Source organism: Anabas testudineus, chromosome 3, assembly GCF_900324465.2.
Source record: "Anabas testudineus chromosome 3, fAnaTes1.2, whole genome shotgun sequence".
Lineage (NCBI taxonomy): Eukaryota > Metazoa > Chordata > Actinopteri > Anabantiformes > Anabantidae > Anabas > Anabas testudineus.
Genome location: NC_046612.1, coordinates 4,453,610 through 4,471,978, shown reverse-complemented (window position 1 = coordinate 4,471,978; position 18,369 = coordinate 4,453,610). Strand labels below are relative to the sequence as shown.

The 18,369-nt window shown below is 39.2% G+C and overlaps 1 protein-coding gene across 2 annotated transcripts in view; it reads right to left on the bottom strand.

The window, feature by feature from the left end:
* Positions 1-1,465: 1,465 nt before the first annotated feature.
* galnt2 (UDP-N-acetyl-alpha-D-galactosamine:polypeptide N-acetylgalactosaminyltransferase 2) overlaps positions 1,466-18,369 on the bottom strand; it is a 54,246-nt gene continuing 37,342 nt past the window's right edge. The window contains exons 4-16 of one of the 2 annotated variants that reach the window (XM_026377754.1): positions 18,173-18,271; positions 18,011-18,078; positions 17,862-17,927; positions 17,585-17,706; positions 15,871-15,958; positions 14,701-14,788; positions 14,312-14,415; positions 12,597-12,723; positions 9,044-9,136; positions 8,366-8,449; positions 7,767-7,920; positions 5,286-5,405; positions 1,466-5,204 (exon numbers count right to left, since the gene is read on the bottom strand). In XM_026377754.1, coding sequence (XP_026233539.1) covers positions 5,049-5,204; positions 5,286-5,405; positions 7,767-7,920; positions 8,366-8,449; positions 9,044-9,136; positions 12,597-12,723; positions 14,312-14,415; positions 14,701-14,788; positions 15,871-15,958; positions 17,585-17,706; positions 17,862-17,927; positions 18,011-18,078; positions 18,173-18,271 — 1,369 coding nt within the window. In that variant the 3' untranslated portion in view covers positions 1,466-5,048. The remainder of the gene's footprint in view (positions 5,205-5,285; positions 5,406-7,766; positions 7,921-8,365; positions 8,450-9,043; positions 9,137-12,596; positions 12,724-14,311; positions 14,416-14,700; positions 14,789-15,870; positions 15,959-17,584; positions 17,707-17,861; positions 17,928-18,010; positions 18,079-18,172; positions 18,272-18,369) is intronic. The other variant, XM_026377755.1, reaches the window with a different exon arrangement.

The following is an 18,369-nucleotide window of genomic DNA, read 5'->3' as shown; positions in this document are numbered from 1 at the left end:
GTTTCTGCTTTGTGACTCAGATTCCTTCAGTATGTTTGTTCATTCGTTCAGATGTGTGAATGATGACCTCAGTTTTTTTTAATCTCATTTTCTATTTTGTTGCTCTGTTCTGCAAACTTGACATCTAACATGCATGTGTCCACCCTGGAAGAGGGATTTCTCCTCCATCCTCTGAGGTTTGTCCTCATCTCTCAGATTGAATTGTGATTTGTGCTTTTGCTCACTCATGTCCAGTTTTGTAGGGTTGTTTGCATTTGGATATACACCATCAGTCGCCGACCAAAATAAAATAAAAAAACACTTCACACAGTTTAGTTTATATATATAAATGCATTTATTTAAGTTAATCATTTCTCCTCATTCAAAGTTGAATTTCTGCAGTTTCTATAAAACAGGGAACAGTTAGAAGCGCTGTACAGTCTGACAACAAAACTAGGAACCGCGGCTGAGTACACTGTGTATATATGTACATACTGTACACACACTGATGTAGGTATATACAAAAATATACACTTTTACATGTGTGACCCCTCGTGCCTTATCACCCAGCTCATCATTTGAACACCTCAGTCATTCAATGAAGCCACATTCCTGGTACAAAACACATTGTTAATCCATTAGTTCATGTCTCTCCCTATTCGTTACTGTTCCTGTCATTACTGGTTGATGAGACCTTTACAGTATATTATGTGTCTTATGTGCAGGTTAAACCTCTCTTCTGCCTCGACTCACGCACACACTGTTACAGTCACTGGTAGCAAAAGATGGAGAAGCTTAAGCAGTCCTGAGCTGGATATCTCAACGGGGCTTTTCACATATCAGAGAGGGCTTCTCCTCTGTTAATCCTAGGGGATTTGAGATGGACTGAGAGGGGAGGATGTCCCTCTTTCAGAACAAAACATGACACAACCCCTTTCCTTGTTTTAAGAAAGAGCTAAGGGAAGACTGCTTGACCTTTACACCGCCTCCTCTTAAACTCCTTCAAATAAAATGTTGATTGTTTCCCTCTAAAGTGATTAAACTCCTACTGGCTCAGAGGTTAAGATGCTCTTGTTCACTGACCGGTGTTCAGTTCTGCGTCTTATTTTAATGCTAATAAAACTGCATGTCTGCAAAACTGCAATGCTTCCTCTTCCCCTTTGATTGGTGACGACTGATTTAGCCGTTTGGCTCTGGCTAATTTAAAACCATTCCACAGTTGATGTTTGCCAAAGAAATTTAAAGACGCCAAATTTATCCTCATGGTCCTTGGTGATACCAGATCAGCGGGTAAGAGCCATCCTCCCCCTGGCTTAAACTCTAAAGAAAAAACAATAAGATACATAAAACACTGTTTGCAAATGTGCACCCCACAGATAACAAGTTTTCTGCCACATACTCTGCATTTCCAGAGGTTTTCACCTATTGATCCTACATCATACAGAAAAAAAAAAGAAAAAACAGGAAGGACTTTGGCACATTGTGCTAAAGATGTAAACATTTAATCACCCAATCAAAATGAGGCACTGGACTACTCAATTATTACAGTCATTTCCTCTGCATATAACATAAAAACAATATAAAATAAAATAGCAAATGGTTCATCTTCACAAGAATAAGACTAGTTTAAAAAGAAAAGACTTGTTGTTGCAGACAGTTTCACCACAGTCACTCAGGTGTGTGCAGTTTGGTTCTCATGCCTGTTCTGTGGTGTAATTAAACTCCACTGCCTGGTCAGGTTAGCAGTGCTGATTAAAGAGTAAAAAGAACAAAAACAAATAAAATGTGAATAAGAAAAAAAAAGTCTGGAACTAACTGATTTCTTTCCTTCCAGTTCTCCAACTATTATCCAGAAGAAATGCAGCAATAGAGGGCGCTACAGACCACTAAACCATATGTATGTGACCCCCACAGACAAAGGTAAACATTAGTTCCCAAAGCCTGGGAGCAGGCAGGGCTGACTGGTTAGAGTTAAAGTGTGAATGTTAGGTTCAGAGTAAAAGTAAGAGGCAACAGATTTCTACAGGTAAACAGACTTCACTACTCCCTAAATCTAATCCCAAGCTCTGTGATGTAATGTTCCCCCACAGACGAGCAGAAGATGAAGGCTTTGTAACCATCTCACAATAAAGAGCAGGAACATATGATGACAAACACATACTCGAGAACTGCTGGATGTCAGAATGATACCAAATTAGGAAGCTGCAACATCTGTATGTTTTTCCACATAAAATAGTTTTAGACATAACCCTTTAACATTTTAAATATGGAAAGTAAAGGAAGAAATGCATCTCATTTATCCCAGAAGCCAGCAGCTGTCAGATCTGCCCAGTGGATGATCTTCATGTTTACACCTCTCAGGCTCAAACAGCTGTTAGGTTGCAAATTCAGAATCAGCTGAAAACTGTTTGTCTTTAACACCCTATGTGTGAAAAGACTGTAGCAGTAATGCAACACTAATTATCTGCAACCACTTTAAAATAACGCGGTATGTGTGCGTACTGCAGAATGGAACAGGCTCGGGGTAAATGACATGAATTAGGAAGCGTTTGTATTTAAATCCTTGCTTCACTGAAAAAAAGAGTCTGTAGTAACCTCCATTAAAGCCTCTAATATGACTGCAGACATGCTTGGATGCATAAATGTGGGAAATTAATAAAAGCTCTGCAGAAATTATGACACAAGAGAAAGTGTTTCATGTTCATTTACAGTTTTCCAAACAAACCTGGCATTTTTCCAGTATTTAGCAGTAAATCCACCTCCTGATGAGCATAAAAAAATCAAAGTGAAATCCTAAATCAGATTTGGGCCCATGATTCTGGTCACAAAGATCAGAAACTCACAAAGTTCCTCAAACCTTAGGCTCCTGCTCAAGTAAGTCACTCTGGCCTCCCACCCGTGGGTCACATGCCTCGCAGCACAATGCAGCAACCTATCAAGTTGCAGGATAGGCTTCCTAACTCTGCTCCACCTTCCCAACTCCACTCGCTCTGCTACAGATGCACGAATGTATAAGACAAGGATAGCATCAGATACAAGGAAGGAAAATGGCAGAAAGGCAGAAACAGACAGAAGAATATCAGACAACACTGACCAGCTGTCTTTGTCAGTTTGAGAAAATCAGTAAAACAAAATAACAACAAATGAAACAGAGAGCCTTTACAGAAGTTAATGTGTGCACGAGAGCAGGAGAGAAATATGGAGAATATCTGATATTAAAAACACTTCAGGCCATTTCTCTTGTACCGTATATCTGTTCAGAAATAGCTTGTTGTGTTGATGTAGTTGTCTTGAAGCTGCCAAGTGATGAGTGGCTCCAGATTTATTCTAAACAAATTTCCTCCATCTCCATCATCATTACTCATCAATGACTAACAGTACAGAGGATCACAAGATGAAGTGGTGATGGAGCACAGGACAGACTAACAGCAAGCATCAGATAAGTGTGCTGTAAATGGCTTCAGTAACATCAGGTAAACGCCTGTTTAGTGACACTGAACAATCACTGCGCTGAATGGTGTTGTTATTTTTAGGTTTTCACGTCAGCACAAACTGAACAGTTCTGCTCGTGCAATCGGAAAAATCTGTGAGGACAACCAGTAAAACCTTATTTATTTCCCCCCAGTTTCTAAACAGATGGTTCAGCTAACAGCTACGATGACGAAAAAAGCAACTGGTGGTGATACATGCAGCTAGACAAAGAACACACATGCACGTCATCCAGTTTTGACAACAGTCAGGACTTCATTCTGCAAGGCATCTGTTCTCAAGCTGGGAGAAGCACGTTTCAGCTTGTGAACAAAACAACTACTTTTATCACCTCCATTATTAGAAGCTGTATGAGTGCTGGTGATTTTTCCTTCTTATTCATAATATGTAAAGTATCATCATGGTGATTTCAATGTTACTGTTATCCATTTGCAGCCAACACTTTCTGTCTCTAGAGAAGAAGCCATAACATTAAGTCAGTTTGGACATGACAGAAACCTTCCTACAGAGGCAAAGGAAATTATCTGTGCCAGGAAAAGAAGATGCAGAAACTGAAGTGCTTCACGGGGAGCAGTTAGAGAGCTGCAAGACTACAGTATGTAAAACACAACAACACTCGTTTAATTGCTCCTCTGGTATTCCTGAAACATCCATTTGAAAATTTGGTTCAATTTTTTGACAGAAAATACAAAGAAAATGGTCAGAGATTTGTTGTTTCTGTGTGTTTCCTTTAGAAAAACATAATAGCGTAGAGGCGAAGGTGATGTAGCAGCCAGTGCTACAAACTGTAAATCCTCATGGTGGGCGTCAAGATATTTCCCAGGTTCAGGAACTGCAGATCTGGCCCCATCAAAAGAACCCTTTCCCCGTTACCAAGATCTAGTCTGAACAGTTCACAGAGCATTCCTCTCTTCAACATCTTCAATGTCCAGTTGACCAGTAGGAGCAAACGAGAGGAAAAGCTCAAAGATCAGAGTCCATTTCCTCTTTTTACAGCACTCAAACCACCACCTGAAGTTCCCTTCTGCTTTCACAGGCTCGAGCTTGGTGTGAAAAGCCAACCGAGAGGAGAAACAGCACCCAACACCTGATTCTCTCAAACAAAACAGGCTCCTGTGAACCCTTCTTGAAGAATTAACAGCAAGAAATAAAAATAATAGGAAGAAAATAAAATAATTACAAAGTAAAAGTGTCAGAGAGTTGTACTTCATCAGAAGTTAAAGAACAAAAAAGATTCACTCATCATTTGCCTCCAGAACCATCAATGACAAAACACTGAGGTATGTAGTTTGAATGGAGAGCGTCATCATCACCATTCACCCAACAGTCAGATTCCTGTTTACTCCATTGTGGTCTACAAGCCCCTCTCCCCATGGGTGTGGCTCTTTTTTGGGGGCATTGAGGTGAAGGAGAGGGGTATAGACATGACTGGCTGCCCCTCTGAGGAGGAGGAGCAAGAAGGATCCATTAATCCATCGAGTTTGTTGTTCTCCTTGACCTACATCTTAACTTATCAGCGTCTCAGAGTCTGTTAGTGTCTCTATCCAATATCCACCTCTTCCTGGGGTCTGCAGTGCCCCCTATGATTGTAGATTGAGGGTGAACTTCCACTGTTGGGTGAGGCTGGGGCTGCACACCTCCACGGTGAGTCCACCCATCCTGGCACTGCGGCTGTCCAGACAGAGGTTGCTGCCCACGTGACGAAGCTTCGAGTTGGACTCGATCTGCTCCCATTTCTGGAGACAACATGAAAATAATGACGCCAACGAAACATGAACTGAGCAGAAATGTTACCAAGAGAAAGTTTGTTTCTTTACCTGTCTGCTGTCATTCTCTCGACAGCCTTGTAGTCTGATGAGAGAGCCGGCTGTTCTGTCCACTACAGTTAGACACAAGTCCATGTGTTTAACAGATTTATCCTTGGTCAGGGCCCATTCCTTAAAAGAGATAAAACAAAAACAAGTATATGTAAAGATCATAGTATGAACCTCTGCACATTGAGAAGGGGTGTAATGATTCTCCAAATAAACGGTTTAGTTCAGACCTCAACATTTGTTTTGTTTGTGGGGAGTTTGGGCTTTTAAAACATGGACAACCTACACTCTGTACTGTCCCTGAATGCAGCACAGTAGCAGCTAACAAAGACTTCATGCTACACCTCCTATATAGACACATTACTTTTAAATTAATAAATGTGATGCAGTTTTCAAAACCCAAAGCTGTAGATTCAGCTAAAAACTACTTTATAAAAAAAACACACACACAGGAGAAAACAAAGCCAAGTAGGACAGATGTTTATGATTATTACCAACGAGAATCAGAGCGCCACTGGGAAATTACTGAAAGACATCACTCCTCTCAACACAGTGAGTAAAACCAGATCTAAGTCCTTGGAGATGACACTGAACAAACAGTAAAACTCCTCTTCACACACATACTTCATGTAGTTTGATCATTTTCCCATATTGTTGATCTTCAGTCCACATCGTTCCCTAATCTGTTTTATTTTATAACACACAGAGAACATGTTGCAGTGCTGCACATTAAATTAAATAAAAATCAATCCAGGACGTGATGCCTGACTATTTAACATCTTGTTGTTCTTAATAATTCTTGACTTAGAAGAAGATCAGATAATTTTTTATGACAAATTAATGCAGAAAACCATGAAATTCCATTTTATTATTTATTTACTAAAAATATACATGTGCAAAAAGTAACTAGTAACTAGTAACTTCAGGTCAGTTCCCCGACTGTGTGAATATTATTATTAATAAGAAGAAGAAGTCTACCTACTTCTTTACAACAACTGGTGCAGACTGAGATTATCAGATTACTGTGGACAAAGGTCGGGCTGTGGACGGGTTTTATCAAATACCAAGTGAACAAAAGGCGCCTTTATCAGGCTGGTCGAAGTAGCTGTTACATGAAATGTAAGAGCAAGTTCTTGTAAAGAGCTGTTCCCTCTTTACAAGAACAAATAAAAACTGACGCTATTGTTCTGTTGTTGTGGTTTGTGTGGCTTTGATTTAACAAACAATATCAATGTGAGATAAACCAGGTGGAGTGGAGTCATTTCAGTATCTGTGTCATTTTATACTTCATAACTAACACCTACATGAAGAATCGTTAGTGTCCAGCCAGACGTTAGTTTCGTCTATGAAACAGAACGTCTTTGTCTTCTAAAGCTGCAGCTCATTTCAAACTACAGTTAAGATCTCAGAATTGTGGCTCTGCTAATGAAAACATTATGTGGTAAGTTTTCAATAATACAAATGACGATGGTTTACTTGTCATGAAAAGCCAGAGGTCTGTAAATCTATGTGTCACTGGTTTTCCTGTAAGAGCTCAACACCTGTCATTCTATTTCAGGAAGAAACTATTTGAGAAACTGCACACACACACACACACACACACACACACACACACACACACACACACACACACACACACACACACACACACACACACACACACACACACACACACACACCACACACACACACACTCCACATTCAAAGTGTCCAAGACATTTACACTTCCTCGAACACCGATGCTATGCTGTAGGTAAGATGGTGCTTCAGTGGACACAGTATGTTCCAGTGGGTTTCCAGCAGAACTAACATACAGGCTACATACAACTGTAAGTACAGAGATGATTAATGAAAAGAATCCCTTTTTAATTTACTGCAGGTTATGGATGAGATTATATTAAATAATAGTCTTTGTCTCTGTTCATGTATGCAGTCTAAGATGATCATCTGTTGACCCTTATTCATATTTTGATGTAACATAAATATATTAAGTTATGAATTAGATTTCTTATGTCCCATCCACAACATGGATGTTTAATAAATTTGATATCTGGTCCTTCTATTTTAAATTCTTAATGTTCAACTTTGATTTTGTTTAAGTAACTATAGTAATTCTAAACAACTCTTATATCATTTAACATAGAGGAGGGTCATTTGACTATTTTATATTGTGATCGATTTCAAAGAATCAACAATCTCTTATTTCAAGAGAGTCGAGAGATCGTCTAATTTGATGTCGCCCTATTCGTAATTGCAAACCTCGGCAGGTAATAAGACATAAAAAAAAGTAATCATACAGTCTAACGCATGTCTGTGCTGACTTCTACTTCTACTTCTACTTATGTACTTATTTCTAATCTGGCTCTTCTATGGATGAAGACTATAATGTGATCTCTCACTACTGATTTACTGTGCCCACTGTGCTCTCATCACTCGTGCCACCACCACCCAGGTGTGTCTAGAACAAGGGTTTCACAAGCTGACCTGTGTGTGTTGTCGCAGTAACACTACCTGGTTTCCCCCCGCATTGTGGCATTCGTAGACGCCCACCACCCCGTCAGCAAAATGACCCAGGGTGTCCAGACAGTTTCCTCCCTGCTGCAATGCTCCAAACGCTATGTCCTGGTGGTCTGGGACCCTAAACACAAACAGAGCAAATTACCTGTATCACCGTGGAATCACCTGGATGAAGGTGTTATTATGTGTTATTTTTTAATAATCACTACTAATATTCACTAACAATTAGGACAGGCCAGTCTCTAAGTCCTTACATCTGCAATTATTCCAATTTAAATCCTTAACCTCATTCATGTCAGTGATAAATTGCAAACTGACAACGTGTAATAACGTGGTTGAATCATAATTGCTGGTAATAGTTAGTCATTAGTGTCACCGCAGTCAATTGAGTTTTATTTAAGAGTAAAAACATAATAGAACCAAACACTGCTGCTCCTGGCAGAGTCGTGGTCTCTTACAAACCAAACTCTGGATCATGTAACCAAATGTAATTAATGTCTCTTAATATAATATTACATATTACAGCCGGCATCATCCTGTTTACATGAAACGTCTCTTTTTCTTACCTCAGCTCAGGGTAGACGTTCTCCAGGTACCATTTGAAAGGCTTACAGCCTAATCGCTTCTTCATCTCCAAACGGCTCTGGATGCTGAGAGAGAAACAGACCAAGAAAATAACAGTGCAGATCGTTTGTGGTGTCCAAATATATACATAAGGTTTGATATAGTGTAGTTCGACGTACAGCCCTGCGCAGCCTTTCTGTCAGAGCAGAGAACAGAGGCCGCGGGGCACGAATGAGGCTGCACTCACTGAGCAAAATAACCGGTTGAAAATAACTGAATCTCCAAATCTGCAGATCCACACTCACAGTTCATGTCACGGTTTTTATTTTGTGCCGTTTTGTTTTTGGTTCAGGATGTTGGTGTCATCCTCCGGGGAACGTTAATGTGTGTAGGACAAATCAAAGCAATCCATCTAGTAGTTGAGAGACAGTATTTTATCTCTAACTGGTGGACAGGCAGACTTTACCATTATGTTATCACTTTGGTTATAAACTTAAATAACAGTGTTTTAATTTCCATCCTGTTCATGGAGCTCCACCATCCTTGTTATCAATGTCAATCTTCTTTCCCTCTTTTAAGCCACATTTACTGCTTCAGTAAAAGTGGAGACCGATTTTCTTTTACAGTTAACAGAAACGTTAACAGACTCTAACATAATGTTTCTACTTGAAGGTACTTACTTTCCATAAGGGACGTTTCTCGCTGATGGGACAGCAGCGTAGTAGAAGTTTTTATACTCATCCATCCACACCTCTGCTGCTCTCCTCGTGTTCCTGAGAGGGGAGGGAGAAAAACGCGTTCACTCAAGCACTGCTCTCACTTCTCACTTCATTAATCTATACGACCATAAGAGGGCACAGTATGAATGTATGTTTATTATACTGCATTCAGCACTGGTCAACAGAGTGCATAAGTGTTTTTTTTACCTCTATTTGAGGAACAATCATGCTTTAAGTTTTGGAACCACGCTTCCCATGATGCTTTAGGGGATGTAAACAGGAAGAATATTGTTGTCATGAACTCTGTGAGTCATGCTGCATTCACTCACGTAATTTAAACAGTTCTTACAGAAGAAGAACATGCTTGTCGATCTCCCGGTTGTGATTCCAAGTTTAAGATCTTGGGAATTTTTGACCCCTACAGGTTTCCATGGAAACATTTCTCATCCTTCCCACTCTGCCGACATGACATGAACATGGAACTGCTACAAATCTGTTCAATTTCAACCATCAGATGTATGTTAACTAGCTATTATTACAGCTGGGTACACAAGACGACCATCACTGGAATATTCTGGTACTGAAGAAAACTTTTATTCTAAGAAGATTTACAGACATTTACGAATTTGTACAAGAGTTGTATAAGTTACACTGAAAATAAAACGTGGATTATATCTGTATGTTCATATTTCACTGATATCAAACATTTCCTCGTTCTCACTTCTCAGTTGTCAGAATAAGACGTTTTTTTTGTGATTCATCTTTTGTGATTACAAACTGCAAATCCTTTTATGGACCAAGTGATTGAGAAAGAAACTAACTGTCAGAATAATCAGTGATGGAAATAACGGATAGTTGCAGTCCTAAACTCTTCTCATCCTGCATTACAAGAAAGTCCCTGGTGACTGTCAGGGAACAGTTTAACAAGTTGTGACTGGAAATACTCATGCAAAGTCTTATGGTTTGCTAAATATATCCATGCTCTGCTCCAGAAAGAGACAGAACTTGTACCTGTAGTGACATTTTAAGGAACGCTGCGTTCAGTGTTCTCATCCAGAACCTGGACTGTAGAAAACTTTTCGTTTTCTACTGAAAAACAAAACAAACCCTTCAAGAACACTGAACGTCTGCTCCACCAAACCCTTAAGAGTAGATCCGCCTTGATGAGGCCCCTGCTAGTGTATTTCTAGACTTAGGGAACATTCTTTTATGGTTTCCAGAGTGGCCTTTATTTAAACTCATTGTAAGTTGGCCGTGTCTCAACAAAGCTGCACCCAGAAGAACAATTACAACGTCATGCGAGCAGACAAAACGGGTGCCGCGTCATAGCTCTCCACGGTCAACGCCAGCAGCCACATGAGAAGGCATCTGGACCTTTATTCAGACTAAAGGGCGAGACACATGAAGCTGCCTGCATTGTTGAGGCTGACACAGGAGAACGCCACTGCATCAGATAAAAAACAAATGATATCACAGACTGGTGTAAAAGCCACTTTGTTTTTTAGATATTAGTTCATTCTCATATACATTTCCTCATTCCAGCTCCTCAAATGGGATAATTTGGTGCTTTTTTGTTTTCTGTGAAAGTGAACTGATTGTCTTTGGGTTCATCATCATATTTTCTTCACACTGTGACTGGGATTATCTATGATGGAGTTACATCCGCTTCTTAAACGGTCTGATGTAGTGTTGACGTTCATACGTATCCACTGGAGTCTTTGTTCTTTTTGGTTTCATCCAGCTCAGGGTCCATTTAGGATAATCGACTTCACAGTTTACAATTTAACTTAGGAAAAAATATGTTTCACTGGGTGTGTTGCTGGATTAATTTCTGGATCCAGAGCAGATCCGGTGTCTTATTTTTGCTCCTGCAGCTGAAAGTCTGCATTTGTCAGGGAAGATCCATCGTGGATTTCACTAAAGATCTCCCTAAAGAGTTTTTTAGACACCACCTCCAGACAGTAATGAGCTGATTACAGAAATACTCCGCACGTCGGTTTATTACACCCGTCATTTCTTGTTTTTGTTCCTGTGCTATTTCCATCACTGGCAGGACCAAGGAAACCGCAGCCACTTTAAAATCCCTGTTATCTGTTTGCTGATCTGCCCGTATGTTCCTAATCAGAGCTGTAAGAGTTTGCTGGACTTGTTTGCAGGAGTGGTTACTTGTGGTTGGAGACAGTTTCAAAGCAGCGATCCATATCTTTCCACTTTCAGGGATTATGTTGTCATATTTATCCACCCTCTAAAGGACAGCATGTGTAAAAACAACTCTTCTATATTTAACCAGAACATTCTTTCCAAATTTTGAAGCCAGTTTACTCTGTGGTTTTACTGGTTTTTAATTGTTCATACAAGATTTTAATTATTTTACACAGATATGAACCTCAGAGTACAATAAAAATAATGAATGTTCCATCATTTAAACCACGGCCACAGAAAACGACTTACACAAGAGTACTTTGTAAACTTGCTAATTACTAGTAGACTGGTCACTACAGGACTAACACACAGAGACTAGATTTGATTATAGTCTATAGGTACAATCTGAGGTTATGAGCAAATCCATCTTTCCATTGCAATAGACGTCATAAAGTCCTGCCCTCTTTTTGTCAGTAGGTGTTTTTATTCATTTTATAATGTAAAACTAACAGGTGACTTGAGATGCACCACAGAAGCAGAGGGAGCAAAGTAACATGTGAAAGAAGAGATAATTCATTTATGTTTTTTCAACATTTTCAAACACTGTAAACTGATCTGATGCTGCAGTCAACTGTTCCAACAGAAACAGATTTAGAAAAATACCCACTTAAACTTAAATCAGCATGATAATAATACATCTATATAAGGAGTTTCATAACATGGAGGTGACGGGTTTATGGCCTATATTGCAAACGTTGCTTAAGATCCCCAAGGGGATCAATAAAGTATTCATTATTATTATTAAAAGATGTCTTCACTTTCTTGTTTTCTGCTCTATTAATCGCTTATACAAGACTACTACCTGCTTATTACTTATAATAAACTACTGTGATATTACCTTATCATTAATATCAACATAATAACCATGTTACATTGTTATTACTGAAATATGACGCCACTATTACCATATTATTGCTGAGCTGAAACGTCTCTAAGACAACGAGGATTGTGCGATAAGGCTGAAAAGCTATGAGCAGACACTAATGGAGCTTGTGGTGCTATTATTTGTACAACTGCTTTATGATCCTCAAAAATGGCCTTAAGATGGATTAAGGTGGAGGTGGTTGCTGCAAAACTCTAAATAGATCTTACTCTAGATTCACTGATACTGTCCAGTTTGTTCTTCCTGCAGCAGTCATGACTGAGGTTAAAGATGTGCTTAGTAAATATCATTAGATAGGTCTTTTTCTGTTGATCTCTTAATTTTTGGGCAGTGAAGAGGCCAAACAACAGCAGATATGCAACATGCAGGGATGGGAAATGTTGTTCTTGAGTAAATAGATAGAGTAGATATATGAGATATGTATTTTACCTTGCAAACACAGTCCCGCTGCCCCCGGGGAAGGTGTACGGATGCTGTTTTCTAAAGACGTGGCCAACTCTGCTGCAGGGGATGATCTCCAGATTTCCACCGCACTGCCACACGCGAAATGAGATCTCTGAAAACACACACACACAGGCCGACAAGACTTTAACACATATTCCAACAAACGATTTCCATAAAAATATCAAAATTACTAATTGTAAGTGTGTTCATATCATCACGGTCCCTCTCCAACACTGTCTGCATTTGAATAAGCACAACAAGTAAACGAGCTCCTGAACTGTCATTATAATGTTAACGCTGTAATTTTCTAAGATCAACTGTTCTCTGGGAGATGCCTTCATTCACATTTGACCACCAAATTACATCCGGATTTGGCATAGAAATCCAGATGATCTCATGAGTTGATCACAGTGTGAGATACTCGACCGCCTAATCTCACAGGAGAGTGGAGATTTTATAAATGAGCAGGAAGCTCTGGGTTTTCAAGATAAAAGCACAGAACACACAGTGGTGTGCCTGCTTCAGACTTAAAGGAACAGTTTGGCATTTCACATATTTCAAACGAATCCTTAAAAGCACCTGGAGATCTTATCTTCACCTTGATCTCTCCAATACAGAAGTTCCCTTCCCAGTCAGACCTTCCATACAGCACGGCATCAGTTTAATCTTGTTAATATTCAGCTGTCCCCACGAGGTCTGCTAGGAATCTGAGGGCCATCACTGCAGACCACATCTCCTCCATGCCCTGTTTTACTCTATATAACATCAGAAAAATCCGATCCTGCCTCTCTGATGCCATCAGGCTCAATCAAACCTCTTAAGATGATGAAAATGTAGCAGCACGCCTCTCTGTGATTAACCAAAAAGGACACGTCACCACTTTACATATCTCCACATGCTGGCTTCCAGAGGCTGCCCACATCAGGTTCAAAGCTCTGACACCTACAGAGTTGTCATCTCAACTGCACCTTCCTATCTCAGCACCCTTCCTATCTCTACAATCCCTTTAACCCACTGCACTGTGCCAACAAACGGTGTCTGTGGGTCCCTGCACCACAAAGAAGAAGATCCCAGGCAAAGCTTTTCAGCTCAGTCGTCCCATGATGGCAGAACAAACTACCAGCAGCTTCACTCACAAAAGTCCAAAAGTGTTAGGGCCTGTGACCAGGTCATTAACTTTAGAATTTGATGGATATTTTCACAACATTAAAACAACATATATATATTTAGGATGGTTATGGTTAGGGGAAACTTAGAGATATATATAGAGATATTTCACAATACTGAGTAGCTGCTGTGTTCAGGCTAAACCGTCGTCAAAAGAAACTGATGTTGCTTCACACGACATGTTTGATGAAAGAAAGTTTTATTTCCCCATTTATGTGTTTCTTCACATCTTTTCCTGTATCTCTTGCAACTTTCACTACCATCTAAAAGTTTGGGGTCACTTAGAAATTAATTTGTTCCCTATGTAAGTATACATGTCTCCATCAACTAGAACTAGTTGAGACACATTACAGCAACCAAATGTTGACAGTTTATAGTTGCTACCTGCTACTCTATGGGATTTGTCCTCTTCTCACCTCCATTACTGCGTCATACTTTAATTTCCTAACCATCGTCTATCTATTGTGATTCTATTGACTTCACGCTCCACTGTGACTCCACTAAATTTGCATTTGAGCTTTAGCAGCACTCACCCAGGTTTTCTCCTCCCCATACATCCATCATCATGTCATACTTTCCCAGCTGCTCAAAGTATTCCTTATCCATGACAAATAGACCTCCTGCTATCATAGGAGTCCTGCAGGTGCAGAGAGAGAGAGAGAAAAGGATAGAGCAAAGAGAAGATTGAAATTAGTAGTTTAATTTTATTTATAAGGGACACTACACATTAAAGAACATGTGCCTCATTTTTATCTGCAGCATTTGGACATGTTGATGTTAAACATCAAAAGAAACAAAGCATCAAGATGCAAGAAAGAAAACCAGATACTAACGTTTCAAATTCTGACTCATATGAAACAGAAAAACACCAAACATTCACATATTTGTGGCAGCGACTTGACAACAAAAGTCTTTGTCTTACTTTATGGGGGCGATGGGGTTGCCTTGTCTGGCTCGTCGCTGCTCCAGAGTCATGTAGTCCCATTTAAACACCAAATTCCAGTCAAAACCTACACACATAAACACACGGCACAAAAGAACAACACTATTACGATCATGGATATGGAGCCTCGTATTATCACATGTCTGCAGTGTGGTTATTGTTCATTTTCAGGCACCTGCTGGTGCTTTTGTACCGTCTCTCACCTTCATCATCTAACAATCTAATTTCTTTCATTCCTATTGCGCTCTGGTTGATCTTTGTTGTTCATATTTTCCTATCTAGTCTGTCAGACGTGTTTCTTTTTAATCATATGTAGGATCAAATATTCCACACTTCAACATAAAATCTTTTCATCTCTGTTGGATACTGTATTATCACCTCATAGAGAATAAACCAGCATATACAGGTGTGTTTGCTGTTTGCTACTGAGCAGGTACGTGTTGTCAGCTTTTAGAGACCAGTTGCTTCTTTTGGTTTGTGACTGACGTTAATATTAGAAAATATTAATTAATTTAGTAATTAAATAGGGCTAAAATGATAACACCAATACAAAGTCAAATTACACAATTCCAAATTTTCAATGAGCCACAGTTTTACTTTCTTTCTGAAGCTGCAGTGGCTACTGATGCATTTAATATATTTCTGCAAAAGAACAACCACACATGTTGGAACTGAACCTCGACAAGCACAAAATTGAAACTGGTTCTGGTCTGGTGGGCATGGGACAAAACTCAGAAATACTCAGAGGTTCTGTTGTTGTAGATGTTATGAACCACACTGACTTAGCAGTTTAAGATGTGGAAAATGTTTGACTATGGATGTCCATTCTTGACATCTCAAATAAATATTGTCAATAATTAATCCAAACATAGAAGTCTAACTTATCAGAGCTTTTCACAGGGTTTCAACCCAACATAATTCTGATTAGGTTGTTCTTCCGAAGCCTTCAAACCAGAAACTATAATAATCAAAAACAAACTTAAAACCAGAGAATGAGCAGCATTGTCAGACTTTCTTTATCAATACGATTTAACTATTAACATGCTATGCTCTCTCCTCCCACATTATGATCCAACACACAGGTTTACTTGAAACTTTAGATTTTGAGCTGAATAAAATACTCTTCCTCTCTCTTGTTGGGAACTTTACCTCCTTTCAGATCAGCCGAGGCTCCTACATACTGGAAGTTGTCCATGTTGATGACGTCAATAATAGGAGAAACTACTCGGGTCTTATCCTGCGACAAAAAGAAAGAAAGAAAGAATGAATAACTAGTTTGACTTCAGGATAGTGCTCATTAATAAATATATAAAACAAGCCACATCAAATTCAAGGGATAAAAGTATTTTATCATGTTCAGAGGTAAATGTCCCTCAACACCAAAAAATTCATGTTAAGCTTATTACTGTGTTTGTTCAACAGAACTGAAGGTAAAGCAGCTTTGTCTTTTCACTTTAAATCAAACTCGGAGCTAAAAGCTGCAGCAGCCAGTTCATACAGGAGTTCAGAGAAAGGACCAAAATGACAATAACAGAAACAAGCCTCCAGGTACTGAGGGACTTTATTCATTTTGGGCTCAGGCATTTTGATGTGACTCACGAGGTTTTACCTACGCAAATTGCAAATTTTTCCTTCTTTCCTTTTTGTGTTGTGCGATTTATTATTTACAAGTGCAGCTAACACTAATAAAAGCAAGGTCAATTACTCTGACAGAAAAATGATTCAGCAGCAGGCATTTGTATTTTAACTTAGTAACCAAAAAGCATGTATGGACGGATCAAACGGCAGAATCAGAATTAGACAATTTCCAGTTTGTTAAATAAATGTTGAAAACTAATATAAAACAATCTCCACTTTACACACATTGTCTCTTTTCAGATTAAGATTACACTGGATGAAGAGGCTCTTTATAAAAAGGATTGAATAAACTGTAAATGTATATCAGACTGCTAACGTACAATAAAGCTCAGTCACATAAATATCCTCTCACCACATAACAGAGATTAATATAACAAAGCATTTCAGAGCAGAAAAGAGAAATGTGAAAATGTGCAGCTGTGAAAATGAGCTTTTATACTGAAAGACTCCCAAACACTGCGGTGTTATTAAAGCGATGTCATGCGCTCCATATTTTTCACATGAACGTTAACAAGACACCGACTGACTACCTGCTCCTGCTGCTTTGTAACTGATCTCTGGCCTCTGTGCAAAAGAGGGAAGGAAAAACAAATTCCCCTACTGATATAAAAAAAAAAATATCAGCTCTAATGAGAGAAGGATTTGATACGGCACATTTTTAAAGCACAGAGGGAGACGATCCACCCTGAAACATTTTCCCTTTGTCTTTGTGGCTATTTTTTCTTTATTCATGGAGAAAAATGGACAAGTTCAGACCAAATGTTCTGATATTACATGAGTTTAAAGAACCTTAACATATTGGCTATAATACACTGTTTAATTAGTGTTAATCAGTGTACTGCTGTACTATATATAAGATTTCCTGATTAATTAAAGCTTAATTAACTAACAAAGATGGATGATGGAGAGTGTATAAACTGATAAGTAACTAATGATCATTACTCAGCTGTCAAAGTTAACGCATAAGATTAATCTAGGAATTTTAATGTGATTTTTTTTTTTTTTTTTTACCTGGTTAAGATGATGACTGATGAGATATCACTTTGTGTGCTCAATGGCAAGTTTAACTCTAAAAGCATTTTAACTGTTTGTCATCAAGAAAATCGCAGAGCACCAGGAATAAACTGCGATTAATCAAGTTACTTAAAACAGGCTCATACTTGTTTTATTTGTTTACGTGTACATGTGATAACATACAGGTGATTGTGTGTCTGTGTGTGTGTACCTCCGCCACTCTCTCCAGTAGAGGCTCCAGCCAGTGGTCATTACATTCACAGTGGGAATCCAAAAAGGTGAGGACTGGCGCCATGGCAGCATCCGCACCACGAACCCTCGAACGCATCAGACCTAAGTGAAACATAAGTAAACAAAAAAACGTAATAATTAAAAACCAAACCTGGTGCAAAACTAAACAGTTTGATCTCAAGTGTCGTCAAACAGCCCAGAGACATTTGTTTAAAAAGGGTTTAAAATATAAAACGTTCTTTTGCTGTTCTAATCACCTTCTCTGCGGTCGTTCCTCAACACGCGCACTTTCTCGATCTTCCCCAGCAAAGCTCCATCCTCAGCTGACACAAACACAAAGATCACATACTGTTTAGACTTCGTTTGATTGTGTGTACAGACTAAAGACTTGATGTGCATTACTCACGGTTATCGCTGTAGTCATCAACCAGAATGATCTCTTTGACCAAGTGAGGAGGACTTTTCTTTAAGACACTACAGAGAGAGATAGAGGGAATTTAAAGGACGATAAAAAAATTGAAAAAACACAATCTCAGCTCACAAATCAACACACACACTGTTCACCTACCTGACCACAGTCCGCAGAAGAGCAGAACGAGCTTCGTTGTGGAAGGTGATGACAACACTGGAGGCTGGCAGGTCTGACTTCCACTGTTTATGTCTGCAACTGTGCACAAAAGAAACCGCACGGATCAGGAAACAAAAATACAGAAGAACACAAAACAACAAAGAGGAAACGTGTACACACGCATATAAAGTCATAAA